Raw genomic sequence first — 18,041 nt, forward strand, 5'->3', positions numbered from 1 at the left:
ACACTATATGCCTCGGGAACTAATCGCGTTTTTAGTATTTCCCGATGGATTGGATAAGACAACTGATCGTATGTAAAATGGTTGATTAGTCACCTGTTAACTAATCACAATTCCATTCAGTATCATACCCTGAGTATTATAATAATACCACATTATTGGCCTCAGGCCAGCATAAACAGAAGTGTGGCATTGATGACGATTTCCACAAGCTGAGGAAAAATCTGACGTAGTAAATAGGTACATACATTGAAGGACATTATCGAATCTAATCTATTTTGAACCTTATACCTACCTGGAGATAAGCGTGCGTATTGTTAGTATTCATTTAGTTATATTAAACCAACACGTACCAAGATTTATTATATACAGCACCAGTTTACCGCATAGTCATCCCAACTCTGTCACACTGTAAGAGGGCGTTTTGCAACAATGGTAGACCTAAAGAAGATATCAAAAAACCAAGTTAAAAATGTGGCGACCGGTGAGGTGAGAGATTATTGAGTTGTTCAATTTACAATTAGTAGCATGGATAATTGTTATTTTGCTCCAGCTTAGACGACATGTAATCTTGCTCATGAACTTGATTATCTTGATCATAGATTATTGAATATAGGTTTTGGAATTCTTCTCCCAGAATGCAAACTTAAAAATTTTTTTTGATGGATTGAAATCACATCATCTAAACTTTTCACATGTATTAACAGGTTGTTCCATTGGAAAGTCTTTGGAAAGACCAAACAGTGGTAATTGTCTTCTTCAGGCGTTGGGGTTGCCTACTCTGTAGAGTTTGGGCAAAGGAAGTATCAGCCATTGCTGATATCCTGAAGCAGCACAATATTAAGCTTATCGGCGTTGGCGTAGAGGACTTTGATGCCCAAGAATTTGTTGATGGCAATTTTTTCAAAGGAGGTGATCAGAATGCTTCATTTGTTATGTTAAATCTGGTGAAAACATTCTAAGAAAGTGTATTTGATGCAAAACATGTGATTTTTCATATTTATAGAACTTTACGTGGATATCAATAAGAAGACTTATGCTGATATTGGGTTCAAACGCTACAACTACTTTTCTGTAATCAAGTCTCTGTTCAGTAGCGAGTCAAGAGCTGCAATAAATAAGGGGAAGGAATTGAAAGTGGGCGGCAACTATAAAGGAGATGGGCTACAGAATGGTGGTGCACTGGTTGTGAAACAAGGAGGGGAACTTTTATACTCTTTCAAACAAGATGGACCTGCTCAGCACGTTAAGAACTCAAAGTTTTTGGAAGTTCTGTCCATTCCAGTCCCAGAAAATATTGATGAGCAGACTGCTTGATTTTCTTTTATATCGTTGATACTCAAAAACACTTGCTTATAATGTACTATAATGATTTCCATCAATATCTCCCATAATGGTTTAGTAATTTTTGATTAACCAATATTATGTAATCTGCACAATTATTTTATAATCAATTCTAATAGATGTAACAATAATTGGCAAAAACGAGAGATAATATATTTGCTCAACTATGGTATTAAAAAATGGAGTTTCAAAAGTTATGTGACAAAGGTTGTGAGAATTTAAGAAATCTATGTGCCTGTGAGCAATGCGAATTTATACACGTATTTTATAGAAAAACATTGATGAATATTACAAAAAACATTATATTATGAAATATTATCAAAACAGCTGTCAATTACTTTTTACCTTAATATCAGGTCTTAGGTACAATTGTCTACAGACTTCAGTTATCGGAATATCAGAAACTGGGGGAATACCTCCTGGTATTTTATACCCTGTACTCAGAGAAAACTTGTCTCTGATAGTTCTGATGTCATCAATGTCTGGTGTCATTAGCATGTTTATTGCTGGATATATGAAGAATGCAAATACTGCTGTAGCAGTTAACGCCCAAATGGGAATTGCTATAGCCCAATATTTCAAGGGCCAGTAAGTTAGACCTAGCGTGTCTTGTAGTATGTGATCAGGCACTATTGCCCATACTAAATATATCAAAAATAACATGTTGGAACCAACATACAAGGTGTATCCATAAACAGAGCGTGGACTATAAGGCGCTGGAGTATGTTCCGGCATCTTGGTAGTTCAGAAAGAAAAAAATAAAATAATAGAGAGGTCTTTGATCAATAATATGTATACTCGGGCACAGGAGGACCAAACTCTTTCATAGTTTCCACAACGAGTATTAAGTTTTCAAAAAAAGAAGTCAGTCCTACGCGAACCTTGCGAGCTTCAGTGCCAGTAAATTGTCTGGAAAATACATTGGTCAAAATAAAATTTTGGACCAAAATGTAACTATGTAACAAATATTTAGGAATTAGATTATTACACGTTGAGACGGTTTTCTTCTATGGATAGAATTTTCACAACACCACTGCGCTTTGGTTCGGAATCAACTCTCAAGACTTGATAGGCAACATCTGCCTCTCGGGCTGTTGGAAAAGGCACTGAAACGGATCTATATTCAATGTTAAGGTTATGATGTGAAAATAATTTTGCTAAAAAGTCCACAATGGTCTACTTGCCGTAAATATGTTCCAATATATAAAAGGATACACACTAATGTCATTCATTGCATATATATTTTTACAAGCACATAATGTTGTAATTATGCGTGAAATCGCGGGCTAAATTTATGTCAAAAATATTTTACCGGGGCACGAAGTTGCACACTATAATCCTTGTGACCCAATCAAAATCGAGGCTCCGTTCGTTTTGTATTCGATAATTTCTAACGTACTTCAGGGGGTCGTTCGTGATGTTTTTAAATGATTATTTTGAATCAGTAAAGAATTAATTGGATTGTATAACATATAAAGAGACTCTTTCACTTCGGTAAAAGCTCTCGTTAAAACTATGAGTGTACGTGAGTTCAGATAATAATTCGCATCAGTCGTTCCATTTTTAAATTAATTGTTAACTAACGGCGCATAACCTCGCTATCGCGTTATAAAATAGTTTCATCAAATGTCTTTTATCCCGAAAACGTAATAAAGCATACAGTTCATAAATATGAAAGAGTTAGAAGACACACATTGCGAGGTAATTATGTGATAAATATTCGGTAAAACGGTCGTCACGTGCGATGTTGTGTACTTGCACGCCGCTGATTGCATACCCTATAATTTTTGTCTTGATTTTATAATGTTTTACCAAATGATTAAAATTTAACCCTCATGTGATACTATGATATATTTTAAATGTTCTTTCAGCTTCGCAAAATCATAGAAATTCAGTCATCAACATGGGAGGGTCTTAACACATCAGGTGGGGATGAATTGAGCCATCCTTCAGGGTCCCAGACTGATGAGGGGTCAGAAACGCCAATTGGAGGCTTCTTGGAAGATATAAATTACGCGTGGCTTGGTAGTGGCCCACGACTCGTTGTAATCAATATAAGAACAGGTGAAAGTATTGCCTCATGGACCTTCCGTGATAAAGTCAACTGTGTCGCACAGATTCCCACACAACCTGGAGAAGTCTCATTGCTTCTGGTCGGTTTAGACAATGGTGCAACTAAGGCCAAAGATTCTGCTGGAATGGTTTGCATCTTTGATTGCTCCACTTCACGTGTCCTCAGAGCCATTAGGGTGAGTCAAATTTTACGTACACTCAATCTGTAATATGAAGAAGAGTGATTGTTACAAATCCAAAATGCATGGAACTTGGATTTTTATTAGATTATATTTATAGATGCCTGCCGGCGTTGAGCAAGTTTGTGTGATTAATGGTGGCGCCGAGTGGGAAGACGACAGTGAGAAAAGAACATTTGAAATCTTGAGCAATAGTTCTGGTGTTGCATGTGTAGTTCTTCGTAATCTGTATCACATTATACTGGATTTGCGCCGAACGTTATGGGAAGAAGATACTTCCATTCCAAGTACTAATGAACTCAATCCTACCGATATTGAGTTTTCCCAAAATAAATATTCTTCATCATCTCGTCATTCTGATAAGGGAAAACATTTGGCGTACAATTTGTTACATAAGGGTAAGCACATGAACCATCACACCTTTTAATATTCCAATATGACGAATTATTCAGTTCTATAAGTGTTAGTTTTTTAATTTTCAGGTATTGAGGATTACATACGCTTCAACAGAGAAGAGTTTGAATCGTCCTCGTTATATGACGAGAATTTAACAACGGCTCTAATTCATTCAAAAAAGATAGGTTGTTTGATTTCCGCATGTCTAGGGAGGATTATAATTTGGCAGAACGATGGTTCACTTGGGTGGATAAGTGCACCAGCTAAAAAAAAGATGCCAATCAGTCATTTGGCTCTACTGGAGCCAACCGATGATCCAAGACCTTTCTATTATCTCTGGGTTGGCTACCAAGAAGAATCTTTTGAAACAGCTCCTGTTCTCCAAATGTATGCAATGCTAGTGGAACGTGAGTACTGCGAGACTGAAACAAATCTGCAATTCAAGTTGGAAGGTGAACCAAGCATGAAATTTGAAGTGCAATTGGAAGCTAATGAGAGATTGACGAACCTAGTACCTATAGAAAGGACAAATAATTATGAGCAAAATGTAACCAACGGTAAAAAGGGAGAAGAGAGCCTTCTACTCATTGGTGTAACTGGCAGAATGTTGTTATTTGATCTCGATCAGTGGTACAAAGAACAAATGCCACGAAACATCCGAAATTGTCAAAATCCGAACATCTTTTTATCCAGTTATCAAATGAAGTCAGAGGCCTTAAATCTTGCCGAGGATGTCATTCTGAAATGTACATACTTTCCTTTTAGTTTGAGAGAGTTTCCTAATAATGGAGGAAACTCATCAGAGGAGCTCTTCTACCCCAAGTCGTTGTGTCTCGATTGGATAGAGTTAACGACTAACCAATTAAGAATTTGGATGACTCGAGGTCTGCAATGGGAATTACTGCGAGAAATGGCTATCGCTGGACCCAGTATCTTAATTCAGCCCTCAGAAACTTTCCACAGATGCCTTGCTGCTGGATTGGTCCCATTTAACACTGACTGCTCTTTTGACTGTAATCAAAATGCACAGAGAGAAATGCTCCTCTCTCTTTGTCTGGAGCAAAGGTGGGCATCATTTTTGTTAAAATGTGCCAAAGAATGGGAAGATGGCAGTGTATCATATTTGTTTCCAATGTTTTTGAAATGGGGCGTACAAAGAGCTTCATCTTTGAAAATGGTGGCGGACCAGCTTTGCATCCCTCTCTTCGACCATTCTGGTTCCGCAATTGGAGAGACAGAGATCAAGTTATTACGCTTTTGTTCTCAACAACTTGAGTGCTTATCGAATGTAGTCGCCAGATTACCAATTGAAACCAACGACTTTGTAAAGCAGCAGAGAGCTCTACGGCGTGTCGCTACTCATCTGGGAGTCCTGCTTTGGTTTTATGACGTCGGGCTATTACCTGAAACACATGAAATTGAAGAAGAAGCATTGCCAATCACCTTTACGATCCAGATACCATACCCGCATGATAGATTGGCAGCAATTTATAAGCAAAAACGAGAACGAATTAGAGCAAATGCTAAAAACTGTGGGGATTCTGAAGAAGAACTGTTCATTGACGAGTTGATGACACGAGAATGTCATTCTCTGAGGTCCCAGTGGGAACGCGAAAGTGGGGATATCACAACTGGCGGATATTATCCTCCGCCATCGTTGCAGTCTTTGTTACGAAGTTATCTTCTGGATTGCCACCAAAATGGTTCAGACGAGATGGAAAACAAACATCAGATCACAATCTACTTATTGATGGATCTTGTGAAACTATTGCAAGGCTCCTGCCCAGACGTAGATCAGTTGATCAAGTATCCTTCAGCGTTCAAAATGAGTCCAAGTCTCATAAAACTAACTCAAGCTTTCTGGTTACTTGATCACGAAGATTATCAAGGTTTTTTGGATACACTAACTGGCCAATTGGTCTCAGATTCGGACGTAAAGGATTGGCATCACAAACTTGTAATAAGAACATTGATGCGCAATAACGAATATAAACTAGCACTTACGTATTTACGAGTGAGGAAGCCGCCTCTATCGGCACTAGGTGATCAAAGTACCAGCATCAGCCTCTCGGTTGAATGTGGTTTAGTTCAAACAGCTTTCCATCAACGGCCACCTTCACACTACAGACAACTATTATCTTCTTTCTTCCAGGCATGTAAGGCCTGTGGTAAATTAAATGAAATTTTACACCTTGCCTTGGACCCTGAAGAGGAGGAAGCCTTTGTGAAATTTCTTGAAGAGCATAAATCTGAAGAAACAAGGCTGCTGTACTATTTACAAAGGTGTCGTTATACCGAAGCTAGTGGTACCCAACAGTTCAATCTCTCCAGAGGTCATCCTAAATATAGTCAGTCCGCTCCACTGACAATGGTGAATGCTTACAACGCTACATTACCTGCAGTGATAAAAGCGTTATCATCAAATATAGGCAACAAAAATTCAGAAGCTCACACGCAAATGAGATTCCCAAGACCAATGTCGCACAGTCGCAGTCACAATAAAACTCAAGGCATTTACGAAGTGGTTATCAAAAAGGCAAGAGAAACCTTTGTGAGAGGAGACAGTTGTAAGATTCCATTCATAAGTGCACCTTGTACATCTCTAAACCTATTCAATACGAAAACTAATGCAAGCTGCATACTCTTTCCTACTTTGGCAATGAAAACTTCAGCAAAGAGAAGCTTGGATCAAATGACAGAAGACGAAAGTGAACAGCAAAATTCCGAAGATAACAAACGGAGAAAATTGTACGAGGAAAATGAAACATCAGATAAATCTGGTATGAAAACATTCGGGTCAAACGTCGCCTTTGAAACGCCTCTCATCGAAAGAAAAAAACCAATGCTTGATAGCGTACAACGCCAGACGGAGACACCACATTCGATTCTGAAAATTCGTCAGCTTGTACCCAGTTCAACATCACCATCAACTTTAACACCTCGTATTCTCAGTCAACAAAATGAAGAAACATCGAAAAGACTGGAGCGAAAGTCTGCTAGACAAATTCGATTTAGCATCGGGCAGCCTTCTAATGATTCTAGTCACGAAGAGCGACTTATCGGTACACCAAATGAGACTGATAAAGATGACGCATCAGAGGAAAGTCAAGAATTATTTTACAGTCCAAATGTAAGTGGTAATTCTCAAGATAGCGATTACAGCGTAGCAAGTATCAGGGGCCCACGTCCTCGACCTAGTCTCAGAAGTGTTAACTCATCTTCAAACGAATCACTGCTACATACCAGAAATTTGTTGCATAGAAACGACGGTCAACTTACACCTTCCATGCAGACCACCAGTGAGCTCTTAGCATTGCCTTCAAAGCCAATAGATCAATCTTCAATTCTTATGACATCGAAGTTACATTCGCAAGAAGAAGCCTCTACTTTGGCGCCATTACAATGTTTTTCATCTCCAATTAATCGATATTCAATGTCAAATGAGTCCAGATACAGTTCTCGTATTTTGTCATCAGACAGCAGCTTCATTTCAACACCTGGTGTCATTTCTCCTGAGGGTGTAGCCGCAAGAGAGACAAAGATTAAACTAAGTCCTTCACGAATACGAACATCAAATGATTACAGTAAAATAGACAATGCCATTCACGACTTTGGAAGGAGGGAACTGTCTACAGAAAACACTCAGTCTATTACTGTAACTCGTTCAATTTTAAAGAAAACTACCTTTGTTGAAGATGTTGGTGATAGCACAGAGGACGAATCCGTAATAGCAGAAATTGATGATCCTGGCTTGGATCACGAGCCTGAAGTCTGCTTCATAGCTACGAAAAAAGAAGAGAAAAATAATGTACGAAAATCTAATGATAGGGGTACCCCTAAAAATCGTAAGAGTGAGAATATAGACAAGATCGGTGTTACATTTAATATTAGTACAGACAAGCAAATCCAAAGGGATGAAAGCAAATTAGAAGATGGCAAAAACGAGTATCCTTTGCGAGATCATCGTGAATCTCAGAGTGGTGACGGTGAAGCTAATCAGCAAGATGAAATCGATGAAAATATGTATGATTCTAAACCTGAATTACGGGGTCTGAAAGATGACCAGGAAGATGAAGATGAAGAATGCTTTCACAGTTTGAGAAATTCTGCCGCTAGTGTTACAGAGAGACAGGATAGTGGAATGGTCATCAACGCGCAACGTGATCTAGATAGCAAAGTTGTTCATGCAGAGATACCGGTACTATCGATGCATTCTGCTGCTGAGTATTCTAACATTACCGAAGATGAATCTTCAAATGATGTCATTGATGAAGTACCAATGAAACAATCACAGTCTAGCTTGGAGAATCAAAAGCTTGTCACAAATTCCATTGCCAGTAATCAACTATTGGCGTCATCCATGCGAATTGTAGAAGTGAATGAGTCGAATTTTACCGAAGACGAATCGGTTGACAGTAGTATTGAGAACTTTGAATTGATTGCTGATGTCTCTGAACCAGAGGAAGATATCAAGAAAGATTTGCAACGAAAAAATGAAAGTAAAAATTTGGCACCTGTTGACCCTAAAACTCAATCTCCCAGTAAAAACCATTTCATGACTGAAGTTTCTGCAAGTCCCACTCAAACAATTGCTGCTAATAATGACAATTCCGAATCTGATTCTACTTCAGTTGTGCAAAATTTGGATATGTGTGGATCAGTAGAAACTGAAACTGATGGCAGTAAGTCGACAGGCCAACACAGTGAAAGACATTCTCCACAGAATTGCCATTACGATGAGGGACAAACATCTGCAAATTTTATCAGGCAAGAGTCAAAGAGTCCAACACCCATGAGGATGACTAGAGCTCGCAGAGCATCTTCAGCCACAAAGGAGGTCTTAGTGTCAACTGCTGCTACTTTGAATTTGAAAACGTCAAACACCGTTGCAACGGAACCTCTGCCAAGTTCTTTACAATCGGTTGACGAAGATCATACAATTACCTCAGATACGACCAACCGAAGCAATACTGTCAAACCAAAAAGAAGCAACAAAAGGGCAGCTTCGGTAGATAAAGAGCTATCATTATCATCGGTAAAATCTGGAGATGTTCCATCAAACAAGGCTGTAGTACCCTTGAGAAGGAGTTCTAGACGAGCTGCATCTGTCCAAAAAGAGATGTCGACTATAGCCGAAATCTCTCATGAAAATGTTAAGCATCCTTCCACTTCTGAGACCGATTTAACCATTGAGTCAAAATCAACCAACAAGAAATCCCAAAGATCACGCACAGCAAGTTATACTGGTGAAGATAGTGGCGTGTCTGTACCAGCTAGGTCGCGCAGGAGCACATCTGTTACAAAGGAATCTGCGGCAGAAGCGCTACCTTCAAATAAAGTAGTGACAAGAAAACGTGGTAATTCTGTACCTAAAGAACTATTAGAAACACCAAAAATGAAACGAGCTCATTCTGCTATAAAAGACATTATCAATGAACAGAACACAAAGTCCCCCGTTTCGTCAAGAAAAGCCATATCATCAACACTAATGCGAAGTAGTGAAGAAGCAGCTCTTAATAGTCCGGCAAAAAATACTAGAAGTCGGCGATTGTCTGTCCAATCGATCCCAGAAGAAGATGAGTCAATATTGATTACTCCAGTTCGAGACAGATCTTTTTCCAATGTATCGGAGAGTGCAAAAGTGCCCACACGTGGGAAAGCAAGAGAAAGGAGAGCAGCTAGCTTGGAGCCATTGAAATCTGAAGTGAAGAGGAAGACCAGAAGTGCCCTTACAAAGTCTGTTGTAACTGAAGAAACTATTAGTGAGGAATTTACCGAAGAAGTTTTGGAGCAGAAGTCTAAACCAGCAAAAATAACGACTAGTCGCAAAAGAACGGAGTCTACGGCAAGTAATCCTGAAGAAAATAATCCTGGAGAGCCGAGATATGGCAGAAAAACTGCTCGATCAAAGAGTGAAGATAGTGATGTCTTTTTATTCTCTCCACCGGATCTCACATCCGATCCCCCAAACAGCCAGCACAGTAAGTCTACAGTGACTTTGGAAATAAGTAACATCTGTTATAACTGGAAGTAGACCCTAAAACATTTGTTATGACTTTCAGATGTTGAAAAAGTTGAGCCATACGTATTTTCTCCTCCTCATACCAGATCGAGACAACCTGTGCTCAGTATGTATGTTTCCAAACTATCAATTATCGGTTGCTCATTCAATTGACAAGTTATTATGTGAATCAGATTAAAGTGACATATTCATATCTGCTTTTGTATGTTACAGGAAAATAAAAGATTTCGTCTCACCATTGGTTACAGCAGAAGGTAGTGATCTGCCAAGTCGGAAAAGCAGTAAAAGAGTGGTAGGAGCTGCAAATTCCGAAACTAAATTATTTGCATCAAGGAAAGTGTTTGTGCATACTAAGAGGACGAGAAAACCATCTTCATAATGTGTTTACTTTATCCCTGAAGTTTAATAATCAGACATCAGCCATAAATATATTCATAAGTGGTTGAAGTAAAGTAATGCACTGTGGATATACATAAGGTTACATAAGGTTACAAGTGACATTTTTTTACGTCATGAATATTCTAAAATTGTCACAAATTTGATTGAGATGGAAAATCTGGAATAATGAGCCATCTAATTTATTAATAGAACCGAATCAATACAGGGTCTTGAAGTCTCTTCCGAGCCTTATTTTTGGTGTCATGACAATTGATAATTGTGACTAGTGTTAAAGTGTCGGTGAATTTTGTCTGACAGGTACTTTAGGGGGGTAGTTTTTTGTTTCACGTCAAGATAAATACTTTCAAAATTGTATATATATTATGGAAAAATTCAGGTAAATCCATGAAAACCGTTTTATTTTTTATGCTACATGAACAATCGTTATCAATAATCCCCCAAAGTTTCAAATACGAAATCTGATAGCCTGATTCCGCTTATGATATACTAAGAATAAGAATCTTCTTATTGTACTATTTTCACTATTCGTTAGATATGTTCATTAATTATAACATGATAAATATCGCCGTTTCTTTTTTCGAAGATTGACAACATTTTACCTCTCAAGTATCAAGTTTAAGCCATGGGAATTGGACGTATTGTATATGATTAATCAATTTATTCTTTTTTGGAATTAGAATCTAAGATGGAATATCCTGATGGTGAAACAAGACTGCAGTTTTCGTATAACTATACATGGAAGGATTTCGACTCAGCTGTATTCTTGTCAATTCTATAATGTTTACTTTTTTTTGGAATAAAAAGTTATTTTTTAACCCAACAGTATTTCATGGCGTACGATTTCTGATCTTCAGTTGGTTTCAGCTGCTATGTCAATTTCATGGTCACTTATGTAATAAAATGTTTTATGCCTTTGTACTATACGGATAATTATGTACTTCTTTGATTCATTGTATGGTAACAATTATGTAAAAAAATACAAAATTATGTTCGTTAATTGCTTAAAATTATTAAATCTCTCATCTTTGCCAAAAGATCAGTCTGTGAGGAGTGGTAAAAACATGGTACGTAAATTTGAAAAAACAAAAATTTTGTAAAACAATATAAAATAATCTAAACGTTTCGTAAATAATTTATTGATATTTGTGTGTGTGGATGAAATTATATTAGTGGAATATACATATAACATAAATTATAAAATGGTAAGGATGCAATGAAAAATCAATGCAAAGTAATTGATAGATATAAAAAAAAATGTCCAGTCACCGTGGATAATACATTATTTGATTAATCTTACGTCTTAATACTACAGATAGATTTCATCATGCTACCAATCATTTTCTCTCAAGTATTGCAAACTGATGGCCAACAATTAATTAGTATGAATGCACACATCTATGTAGGATACAAAGTTGTAAATTAAATGTTACCGGGTATACTCGTGGAATAATAGTAAACCGCCAAAATTTTGTCATGAACATTGGAATATCAGTGGAAAGTTTAGAACGTGAGCCGGAATAATCAGTACTGGGAATAATGTTGGTCAACGTTTGTTCTCTACTTCATTAGAAATCGGGTACATTTTCTATCGGTATAATTTATGTACGTAGTATTTTATATTTACGATGCTATAGAAAATATCATCGAAAGTAATCAGTAATACTCCAGTCAATCTGGTAGAAAGCCAAATGTTAGTTTCAGATCTTTGGCAGTGGGGGCTATCTTCATATGGAACAAGATATGAATCTTAAAAAATATCTTTGCATACAATTAAATAGTTTCAACGTTTCTTTAACAATAGAGAGGCTTGTGTTCATAGAGATTGTAATGTCTACGTAATCCAGAAGCATTAAAGAATTGGGTATCTTTCATATTGTGTTGTATGAAATATAACAATGAGCCGTGCTTTATATGAAATTTGTAAATCCCTATACGCTGCTATATCTTCACTATTTTCATCATTGATAATTATTTACATGGAATAGTTAGAATACGTAATCCTATAAAATGGAGAATCCGGGATTTGTCCCAGGGAAAACTACAAGGCCACAGTCTTACGGACTAAGATATTTTCCCATCTATTCAAGTTATGAGTTACCATTGTTGCAACCTGCACTTGTAGTCTCGGTTTCTTGAGATATATTACGAATTTTGAATTTTGAACTTTAAATTCAAACTTTTCTCAACAGGACTTTTAATGAGAGCTAATTTCTGGTATTATCGAACATTCAAATTATTTTAGATTCGAAAAATTGTCTCTAACATACACCAATACTGATTCAAAAAATTAGTATCAAAAATTCATACAAAATTTACTTGCTAATATCTATATTTTAAATATCTCAGTTTATTATTATTTTTCTGATTTTCAAAAATGTTTTCATTCTTGGTTCTCTTCCTGTAGACAAAAAAAGAAACCTGGTTCGACAAACCTGGTTCTTACTGATGCTTACATCCATCTTTTACCCGACGTTTCTGTTTCTCTTCGTGCACGTGCGAAGGAGATTGAATCTGATTGCGTCTTTGCCCTTGTATCGGCATGTAACACGGTGCATCGTCATCCATAAGCTCGTGAGGCGGTGTTGGTAAAACATAAGCCGGGCTAGTTGTGTTACTTGAGCTGCTCGAAGAGCTCCGGTGTGTATTACCATTGTAGGTTGGATCAATCATGGCAGCAACATTCGGCATCTCTTTCATATCATTTAGCGAACTTTCCAAGACATGAATTTCCTCAGGATCTGGATACTGTGAGTAATTAGCACGTGGCTTATTCTTTCCATGTTGCACTTTGAGATCCAACTTATCGGGCCTCTGCGGCTTTTCAGCAGCATTTTGCTCCTCGAGCAATTGGAGCTGCTGCTTTTCTAGCTTCTTCTGTTTTGCTCGCTCTCTTGCTCTGCGTGCTTTGGCACGTTCTCTATCTTGCAACATTCTTGCCAGCTCTGCATCTTGAGCTTCCATGGCTATCTTTTGATCAATTATTAACTGTTCATCTACTGTACCATCTTCCGCTTCGGCAGTAGCTTCTTCTTCTTCCAGTTGTAATTTTCTTGCCAATTCCTACAACAAGAACATAACGTCTATCATAACGTAATTTACCACAAGAATACTGAATGTTCTTCAATTTCATAATACCTGATCTTTTTCTTCCTGAATGCGCTTTTGCAATTCTAATTGAGCTTCAAGTTGTGCTGTTTCATCATCCAGTCTGAGCTGCCGTCTCATACGTTCCTGCAGCATTTTTTCTTTATGGCGTTCTTCTCGTTCTAAATTCAAAGCAACTTGTTTCGCAACAAGAGCATCCTTCTCCTCTCTATTGGAATTTTTATTTATTTATTGAAAAAACTATTCTATTTATACTAACTATATTAAACATGAATATATCAATAAGCAATAAAACATTTTTGATATGCAAATACTTCGACTCACTGTTGTTGAATTATAGAATGATATCGAAGGGCTTCGAGTTCTTGTTCAACCTTGGCCTTTGGTAAATCCTCACGTACTTGAGCATTGCGCACCTTGTTTCCAGTATAATGTTCTTTTACTGTATGTAACAAAGGAAAGGGAGTTGTTGATTATTATTATAATAATGACAACAGTAATGATAATGAGTCGTATGTCAAGTTGTATCTATGGTTGTATGTCAAGAACAGAAAGAAATTATTATAATGTCAACATACTCTCTTCATCTTGTAGTCTGTAGGCCAATGCTCCATCTTCGTGAACGAGCCACTCCCGACACACTACAACAAGCAAGATTACTATTAATCTGATGAATTAGCCGTAATTATATCTCTAGTCTGAAATCTGACAAGAGAAAGCTATAACGCTGGAGATATTTTACTAACCTTCGTTTACTCTTCCTGCCTTGGGAAGAGTGTCAGAAGTTAGCACAGATTTCGCCATATCTCTGTGCTCTCGTATTTCAGACTCAACAGCTCTTTACAGATGAACAATTCCACGCTCAAGGTTTATTGTTTACATCACCGTATGGGATTACTTTGTTGTTCGCACCATCTTGAATGATTGAACATCTTTCACAAATGTGTAGTGGTGTTAAGATTCGTTGGTATGTGGTAGGTTGGTATAGTGGTGTGGTGCTGCTCTATAGGAAAGTTTATGTATAGTGCGTGAAGAAAAATTCAATGAGGTGATTGGAGGGAGGCGAGGATGGTTCAAAGAAGTGCTCGTGGTCCACGATTAACCTAAAAAATATTGAAACATTTTTTGGGACCGTTTGGTAATTGTTGTAAAACATGAGTTCTGTTACGAATGAGCAAGTTCTGAATAAAGGGAACGATGAGGTCAAAAGCGAATTGAAAAACTCTCAGGAAGTGGAGGTCGTAGAAATTCTACCGGGATACACAAAGTTCGACGACTTCGTCAATGTAAGTCACATGTAATTAATATGCCATTTGTTTATTTATTTAATTTCTCGAGTATATTACAGGCCGGATTTGAGGCGTTAAAGAATGGTATCAAAGTAGCCAACAGCTTTCCGAGTGGTCAAAAGTACGATTATTACAACTGCTTTCCAAATTTTCGCAATATTGTTAACGGCGAAATCAAAAATGTTTTGGATTGCATGCAAAATGTTATCGGAGCTACCGGTGTCAGAGGTAACATTAGACGTCGTGATATTGAAGAAAAATTCGAACTTCTGGTCGAAGCTAATGACATTCTTCTTGAGAGAGCAGTAAGTCAATAGCATGGAATCCTTGTTTCTATTATGAGGAACCTCTACTGTCCCACTATGGTAGCAATGCGTAATATTATCAACTGGTCTCTCTCCTTAGGGAATATGTATGGATGAAGCATCTGGAATCCTTAGAAATCCAGACTTGGAATTGGTGGTATCACAGAGTACGCCCGTAGCTGTGAGTGGTAGCTGGAATAATCCTACTTCTTGTTCAGAGACTCAGCAGTCAAAATTAGCAAGCAATCAGTCCCCAGTGATTCGATTACTGGCAGCAAAGAATATTCAACGACCGCAGCTGAAGTTTGAGGATAAAATTGACAACAGCTCCAACACTCTCTGGCAACCCAGAATTAGCGATAAACCAAACTCATTAAAACCATTAGCTCTCTTCATAGAAGAAGATGAAGCCGGAGAGTATTTCAGCCATCCATACGAATTTGAACTTGATAGGTTCACACCAGCAAAACATCAATTGGACCCACGTATTCCTGTCAAATATAAGTCTTTAGATGATACGCCAATAATAATGATCGAAAGAAAAGAAGATGTCCAAATTCTGTTGAACGATTTGCGTAACCATACCGAAATTGCCGTCGATTTGGAGCATCATTCCTATAGATCCTTTCTAGGCATAACATGTCTGATGCAAATATCAACTAGAGACACAGATTATTTAATTGATACATTAACACTTCGGTCGCATCTGCACGTTTTGAATGAAATATTCACCAAACCGTCTATTCTCAAAGTCTTTCACGGTGCTGGAAGTGATATCGAGTGGCTTCAAAGAGATTTGTCACTTTATGTCGTGAATATGTTTGACACTCACATAGCAGCAAAGCAATTGAACTTACCATACCTAAGTTTAGCGTATCTGTTGAAGCAACATTGTGGGGTCGATCCAAACAAGCACTTTCAATTAGCTGATTGGCGTATCAGACCTCTACCTGAAGAGTTGATGAAGTATGCGAGAGAAGATACTCATTATTTATTATATATCAAAGATAAATTAACAAACGCCTTGTTAGACCAAGCCAATGGTCAAAGTAATATCTTAAAAGCGATTTATGACCGAAGTACAGATATCTGTAAAAAAGTTTATAGAAAACCTGTCTGGACGGAGGATAGTTGTATGGGCATCTATCGTAAGAGCAAGAAGATCTTTAATAATAAACAACTGTACGCACTCAGAGAGTTGCATAAATGGCGAGATATGATTAGCAGACAGGAAGATGACAGTATTGGCTATGTTCTACCAAATCACATGCTATTAAACATGGCCGAAAGCTTACCCCGTGAAATGCAGGGTATTTTAGCTTGCTGTAATCCAATACCACCGTTGGTACGACAGAATTCATTGTGGCTTCATAAAATAATTTTAAAAGCACGGGAGCAGCCCATGATCAAACCCATCCTTGAGGATGATATCAGGCAACGCATGACCCAACGTCACCAAACCACAGACCTGGAAACTGTGATTCTGTACTCACCTCACGACATGCCACAAGGAATGGAAGTCAGAGCTGATTTACCATGTCTACTGGATCCGAATCGTTCAGCTGAAATTCGTCCACTTGAAAATAATGTTCCCCATTGTGTTACAGTGTTCGACAGTCCCCTGCAGTCAGAGGTGAGAAAAATTGAGGTCATTTTGAAAATTAAATGTTATCCATAACGTTATTTGGTATTCTTATCAGGATGAAGATGCGGATGGAAGTAGTAGGAGATGTAAAAAAAGAACGGTGTTCATCAGTCCTTTTGAACGTTATAAACGTGTATTACCAATGATAGCTGCAGAAGAAGCTAAGGAAAGAGAAAAGCAAGAGAAGCAAGAATCCGATCGATTAAAATCATTAGATAAAAGTCAGAAGGAAACAATAGAAAGTATTGAAAGGGTACATGAACACTTTATGAATGTAGTCACAGCAGTGACCGTTCCGGTCAGGGAAGAGCAACCGGCTACTGTTAGTTCCACTCAACCTGCAGAATCTATAAACACAAATAAAAAGGACTATAAATCGTTGAGTCAGATGAAGGGTAGGAAACGGAAACGTCAGTCGAATTACCACGATGATGTTCAGCCCACGACGTCGCAAATCGATTTATCAACGCCGGTACCTTTTCTACATAAAAAAGCCCAGCCAAATCACAAGCAAGACGGAAAAAATGTCAGGTCAGATACACCTCGAAAACAGAAACCAAGAAGCCGATCAAATTTTGTGGAGGACGTACCTCATGGTGAAAATAACGTTGGACCTTCCTTCAAAGCTATGAGGTAACTCAAAAAAAGTTGCTGGTTATTCGATGTAAAAAATAACTTTTCCTCATCGGTGCCATTCTGTGCCACTTTCAGAAACAACACGAAGCGCGAGAAGCAAGCAAACCGGAATAATTTGGCAAGCCGAGGTATGCTGCCGGAGCAATCGTTTGATTATAAAAATGTTGACTTTAGTAGTTTTCAAGGAGGCAGTCGCACGCAAAATCGTGGGCAGTTACCTTTCCAGGCCCAGAACAAGGTAAATAACGAAACTTTGATGTGATTCATTTTTTCCAAAGGTGGTATGACCTTCGGAGACTTTGTGATTGATTCCCATCTATTTTTGCAGAAAAAAAATTTCAGAGGAAATCGAGGAAAAGGAAACAGGGGTAAGAAGCAAAAATGGAACTGATGTTCACAGGTATTACTCAGTAGATGAATCTATTTGAATTATATCGACCCGACTTTACATGTGAAATCTAGTTATCGATATATTGAGTTAAACAAACAAAGATGCATACAGCTGCAAAACTATGCATGCATGCTAAAATTGAGGTGCAGTGTCCTTAAATCTGCTTATACCAATTATTGATATTTTTGGTAAAATAATTTGACTTCAAACATAGCTATGCAGATTCTTGTAAAAACAATAAATTTGTTCAAATATTAATT

At 37.7% G+C, this 18,041-nt stretch overlaps 6 protein-coding genes across 10 annotated transcripts; 3 read left to right on the top strand and 3 right to left on the bottom strand.

Moving 5' to 3' along the window:
• The first annotated feature begins 22 nt into the window (after positions 1 to 22).
• On the top strand, positions 23 to 1,665 carry LOC105687040 (prostamide/prostaglandin F synthase-like). 2 transcript variants are annotated; one of them, XM_012402350.3, is made up of 4 exons: positions 23 to 304; positions 370 to 486; positions 705 to 909; positions 1,004 to 1,665. In XM_012402350.3, the coding sequence occupies exons 2-4, from the start codon at positions 430 to 432 to the stop codon at positions 1,312 to 1,314; spliced, it is 573 nt and encodes a 190-aa protein (XP_012257773.2). In that variant the 5' UTR covers positions 23 to 304; positions 370 to 429; the 3' UTR covers positions 1,315 to 1,665. The 2 variants fall into 2 exon arrangements, with proteins under 2 accessions (XP_012257773.2, XP_012257774.2); XM_012402351.3 differs by having other exon boundaries at positions 23 to 237.
• Positions 1,587 to 2,076, bottom strand: LOC105687042 (phosphatidylinositol N-acetylglucosaminyltransferase subunit P). The gene has a single exon (XM_012402355.3). It carries the CDS (start codon positions 2,074 to 2,076, stop codon positions 1,672 to 1,674), a length of 405 nt encoding a protein of 134 aa, XP_012257778.1. The 3' UTR covers positions 1,587 to 1,671.
• Positions 2,077 to 2,107: 31 nt separating this feature from the next.
• On the bottom strand, positions 2,108 to 2,729 carry LOC105687043. Of its 2 annotated transcripts, none has more exons than XM_012402357.3 (3): positions 2,557 to 2,729; positions 2,330 to 2,458; positions 2,108 to 2,250 (listed from the first exon to the last, which is right to left on the bottom strand). In XM_012402357.3, the coding sequence occupies exons 1-3, from the start codon at positions 2,571 to 2,573 to the stop codon at positions 2,124 to 2,126; spliced, it is 273 nt and encodes a 90-aa protein (XP_012257780.2). In that variant the 5' UTR covers positions 2,574 to 2,729; the 3' UTR covers positions 2,108 to 2,123. The 2 variants fall into 2 exon arrangements, with proteins under 2 accessions (XP_012257780.2, XP_012257779.2); XM_012402356.3 differs by having other exon boundaries at positions 2,526 to 2,708.
• Positions 2,730 to 11,407, top strand: LOC105687035 (protein ELYS). Of its 3 annotated transcripts, none has more exons than XM_020852941.2 (6): positions 2,730 to 3,042; positions 3,213 to 3,590; positions 3,694 to 3,991; positions 4,076 to 9,970; positions 10,052 to 10,117; positions 10,225 to 10,365. In XM_020852941.2, exons 1-6 carry the CDS (start codon positions 3,013 to 3,015, stop codon positions 10,230 to 10,232), a joined length of 6,675 nt encoding a protein of 2,224 aa, XP_020708600.2. In that variant the 5' UTR covers positions 2,730 to 3,012; the 3' UTR covers positions 10,233 to 10,365. The 3 variants fall into 3 exon arrangements, with proteins under 3 accessions (XP_020708600.2, XP_012257768.2, XP_020708601.2); XM_012402345.3 differs by having other exon boundaries at positions 2,731 to 3,042; positions 10,052 to 10,121; positions 10,225 to 11,407; XM_020852942.2 differs by lacking the exon at positions 2,730 to 3,042 and having other exon boundaries at positions 3,348 to 3,366; positions 3,459 to 3,590; positions 10,052 to 10,121; positions 10,225 to 11,407.
• A 107-nt stretch (positions 11,408 to 11,514) lies between these two features.
• LOC105687089 (coiled-coil domain-containing protein 50) lies at positions 11,515 to 14,458 on the bottom strand. Its single transcript, XM_012402453.2, has 5 exons — positions 14,262 to 14,458; positions 14,094 to 14,156; positions 13,840 to 13,957; positions 13,546 to 13,723; positions 11,515 to 13,470 (listed from the first exon to the last, which is right to left on the bottom strand). Exons 1-5 carry the CDS (start codon positions 14,317 to 14,319, stop codon positions 12,850 to 12,852), a joined length of 1,038 nt encoding a protein of 345 aa, XP_012257876.1. The 5' UTR covers positions 14,320 to 14,458; the 3' UTR covers positions 11,515 to 12,849.
• A 58-nt stretch (positions 14,459 to 14,516) lies between these two features.
• LOC105687087 (exosome component 10) lies at positions 14,517 to 18,039 on the top strand. The gene is made up of 6 exons (XM_012402451.3): positions 14,517 to 14,801; positions 14,864 to 15,109; positions 15,210 to 16,742; positions 16,810 to 17,387; positions 17,466 to 17,628; positions 17,719 to 18,039. Exons 1-6 carry the CDS (start codon positions 14,670 to 14,672, stop codon positions 17,779 to 17,781), a joined length of 2,715 nt encoding a protein of 904 aa, XP_012257874.2. The 5' UTR covers positions 14,517 to 14,669; the 3' UTR covers positions 17,782 to 18,039.
• Positions 18,040 to 18,041: the final 2 nt, after the last annotated feature.

The sequence above is a fragment of the Athalia rosae genome, chromosome 1, assembly GCF_917208135.1.
Source record: "Athalia rosae chromosome 1, iyAthRosa1.1, whole genome shotgun sequence".
In the NCBI taxonomy this organism is placed as follows: Eukaryota; Metazoa; Arthropoda; class Insecta; order Hymenoptera; family Athaliidae; genus Athalia; species Athalia rosae.

Coding starts and splice junctions, on each gene's coding strand:
- LOC105687040 (XM_012402350.3), top strand. CDS start 430: ATGGTAGACCTAAAGAAGATATCAAAAAACCAAGTTAAAAATGTGGCG. Junction 487..704: donor AAAATGTGGCGACCGGTGAG/GTGAGAGATTAT, acceptor ATGTATTAACAG/GTTGTTCCATTGGAAAGTCT. Junction 910..1,003: donor TGGCAATTTTTTCAAAGGAG/GTGATCAGAATG, acceptor TCATATTTATAG/AACTTTACGTGGATATCAAT.
- LOC105687042 (XM_012402355.3), bottom strand. CDS start 2,076: ATGCCGGAACATACTCCAGCGCCTTATAGTCCACGCTCTGTTTATGGA.
- LOC105687043 (XM_012402356.3), bottom strand. CDS start 2,569: ATGACATTAGTGTGTATCCTTTTATATATTGGAACATATTTACG. Junction 2,459..2,525: donor TATATTGGAACATATTTACG/GCAAGTAGACCA, acceptor CATTGAATATAG/ATCCGTTTCAGTGCCTTTTC. Junction 2,251..2,329: donor GAAGAAAACCGTCTCAACGT/GTAATAATCTAA, acceptor TGTATTTTCCAG/ACAATTTACTGGCACTGAAG.
- LOC105687035 (XM_012402345.3), top strand. CDS start 3,013: ATGAAAGAGTTAGAAGACACACATTGCGAG. Junction 3,992..4,075: donor GTACAATTTGTTACATAAGG/GTAAGCACATGA, acceptor TTTAATTTTCAG/GTATTGAGGATTACATACGC. Junction 9,971..10,051: donor TCCCCCAAACAGCCAGCACA/GTAAGTCTACAG, acceptor TATGACTTTCAG/ATGTTGAAAAAGTTGAGCCA.
- LOC105687089 (XM_012402453.2), bottom strand. CDS start 14,319: ATGGCGAAATCTGTGCTAACTTCTGACACTCTTCCCAAGGCAGGAAGA. Junction 13,724..13,839: donor CATTCTATAATTCAACAACA/GTGAGTCGAAGT, acceptor AAATTCCAATAG/AGAGGAGAAGGATGCTCTTG. Junction 13,471..13,545: donor TTCAGGAAGAAAAAGATCAG/GTATTATGAAAT, acceptor TTCTTGTTGTAG/GAATTGGCAAGAAAATTACA.
- LOC105687087 (XM_012402451.3), top strand. CDS start 14,670: ATGAGTTCTGTTACGAATGAGCAAGTTCTGAATAAAGGGAACGATGAG. Junction 15,110..15,209: donor ACATTCTTCTTGAGAGAGCA/GTAAGTCAATAG, acceptor CTCTCTCCTTAG/GGAATATGTATGGATGAAGC. Junction 16,743..16,809: donor ACAGTCCCCTGCAGTCAGAG/GTGAGAAAAATT, acceptor TATTCTTATCAG/GATGAAGATGCGGATGGAAG.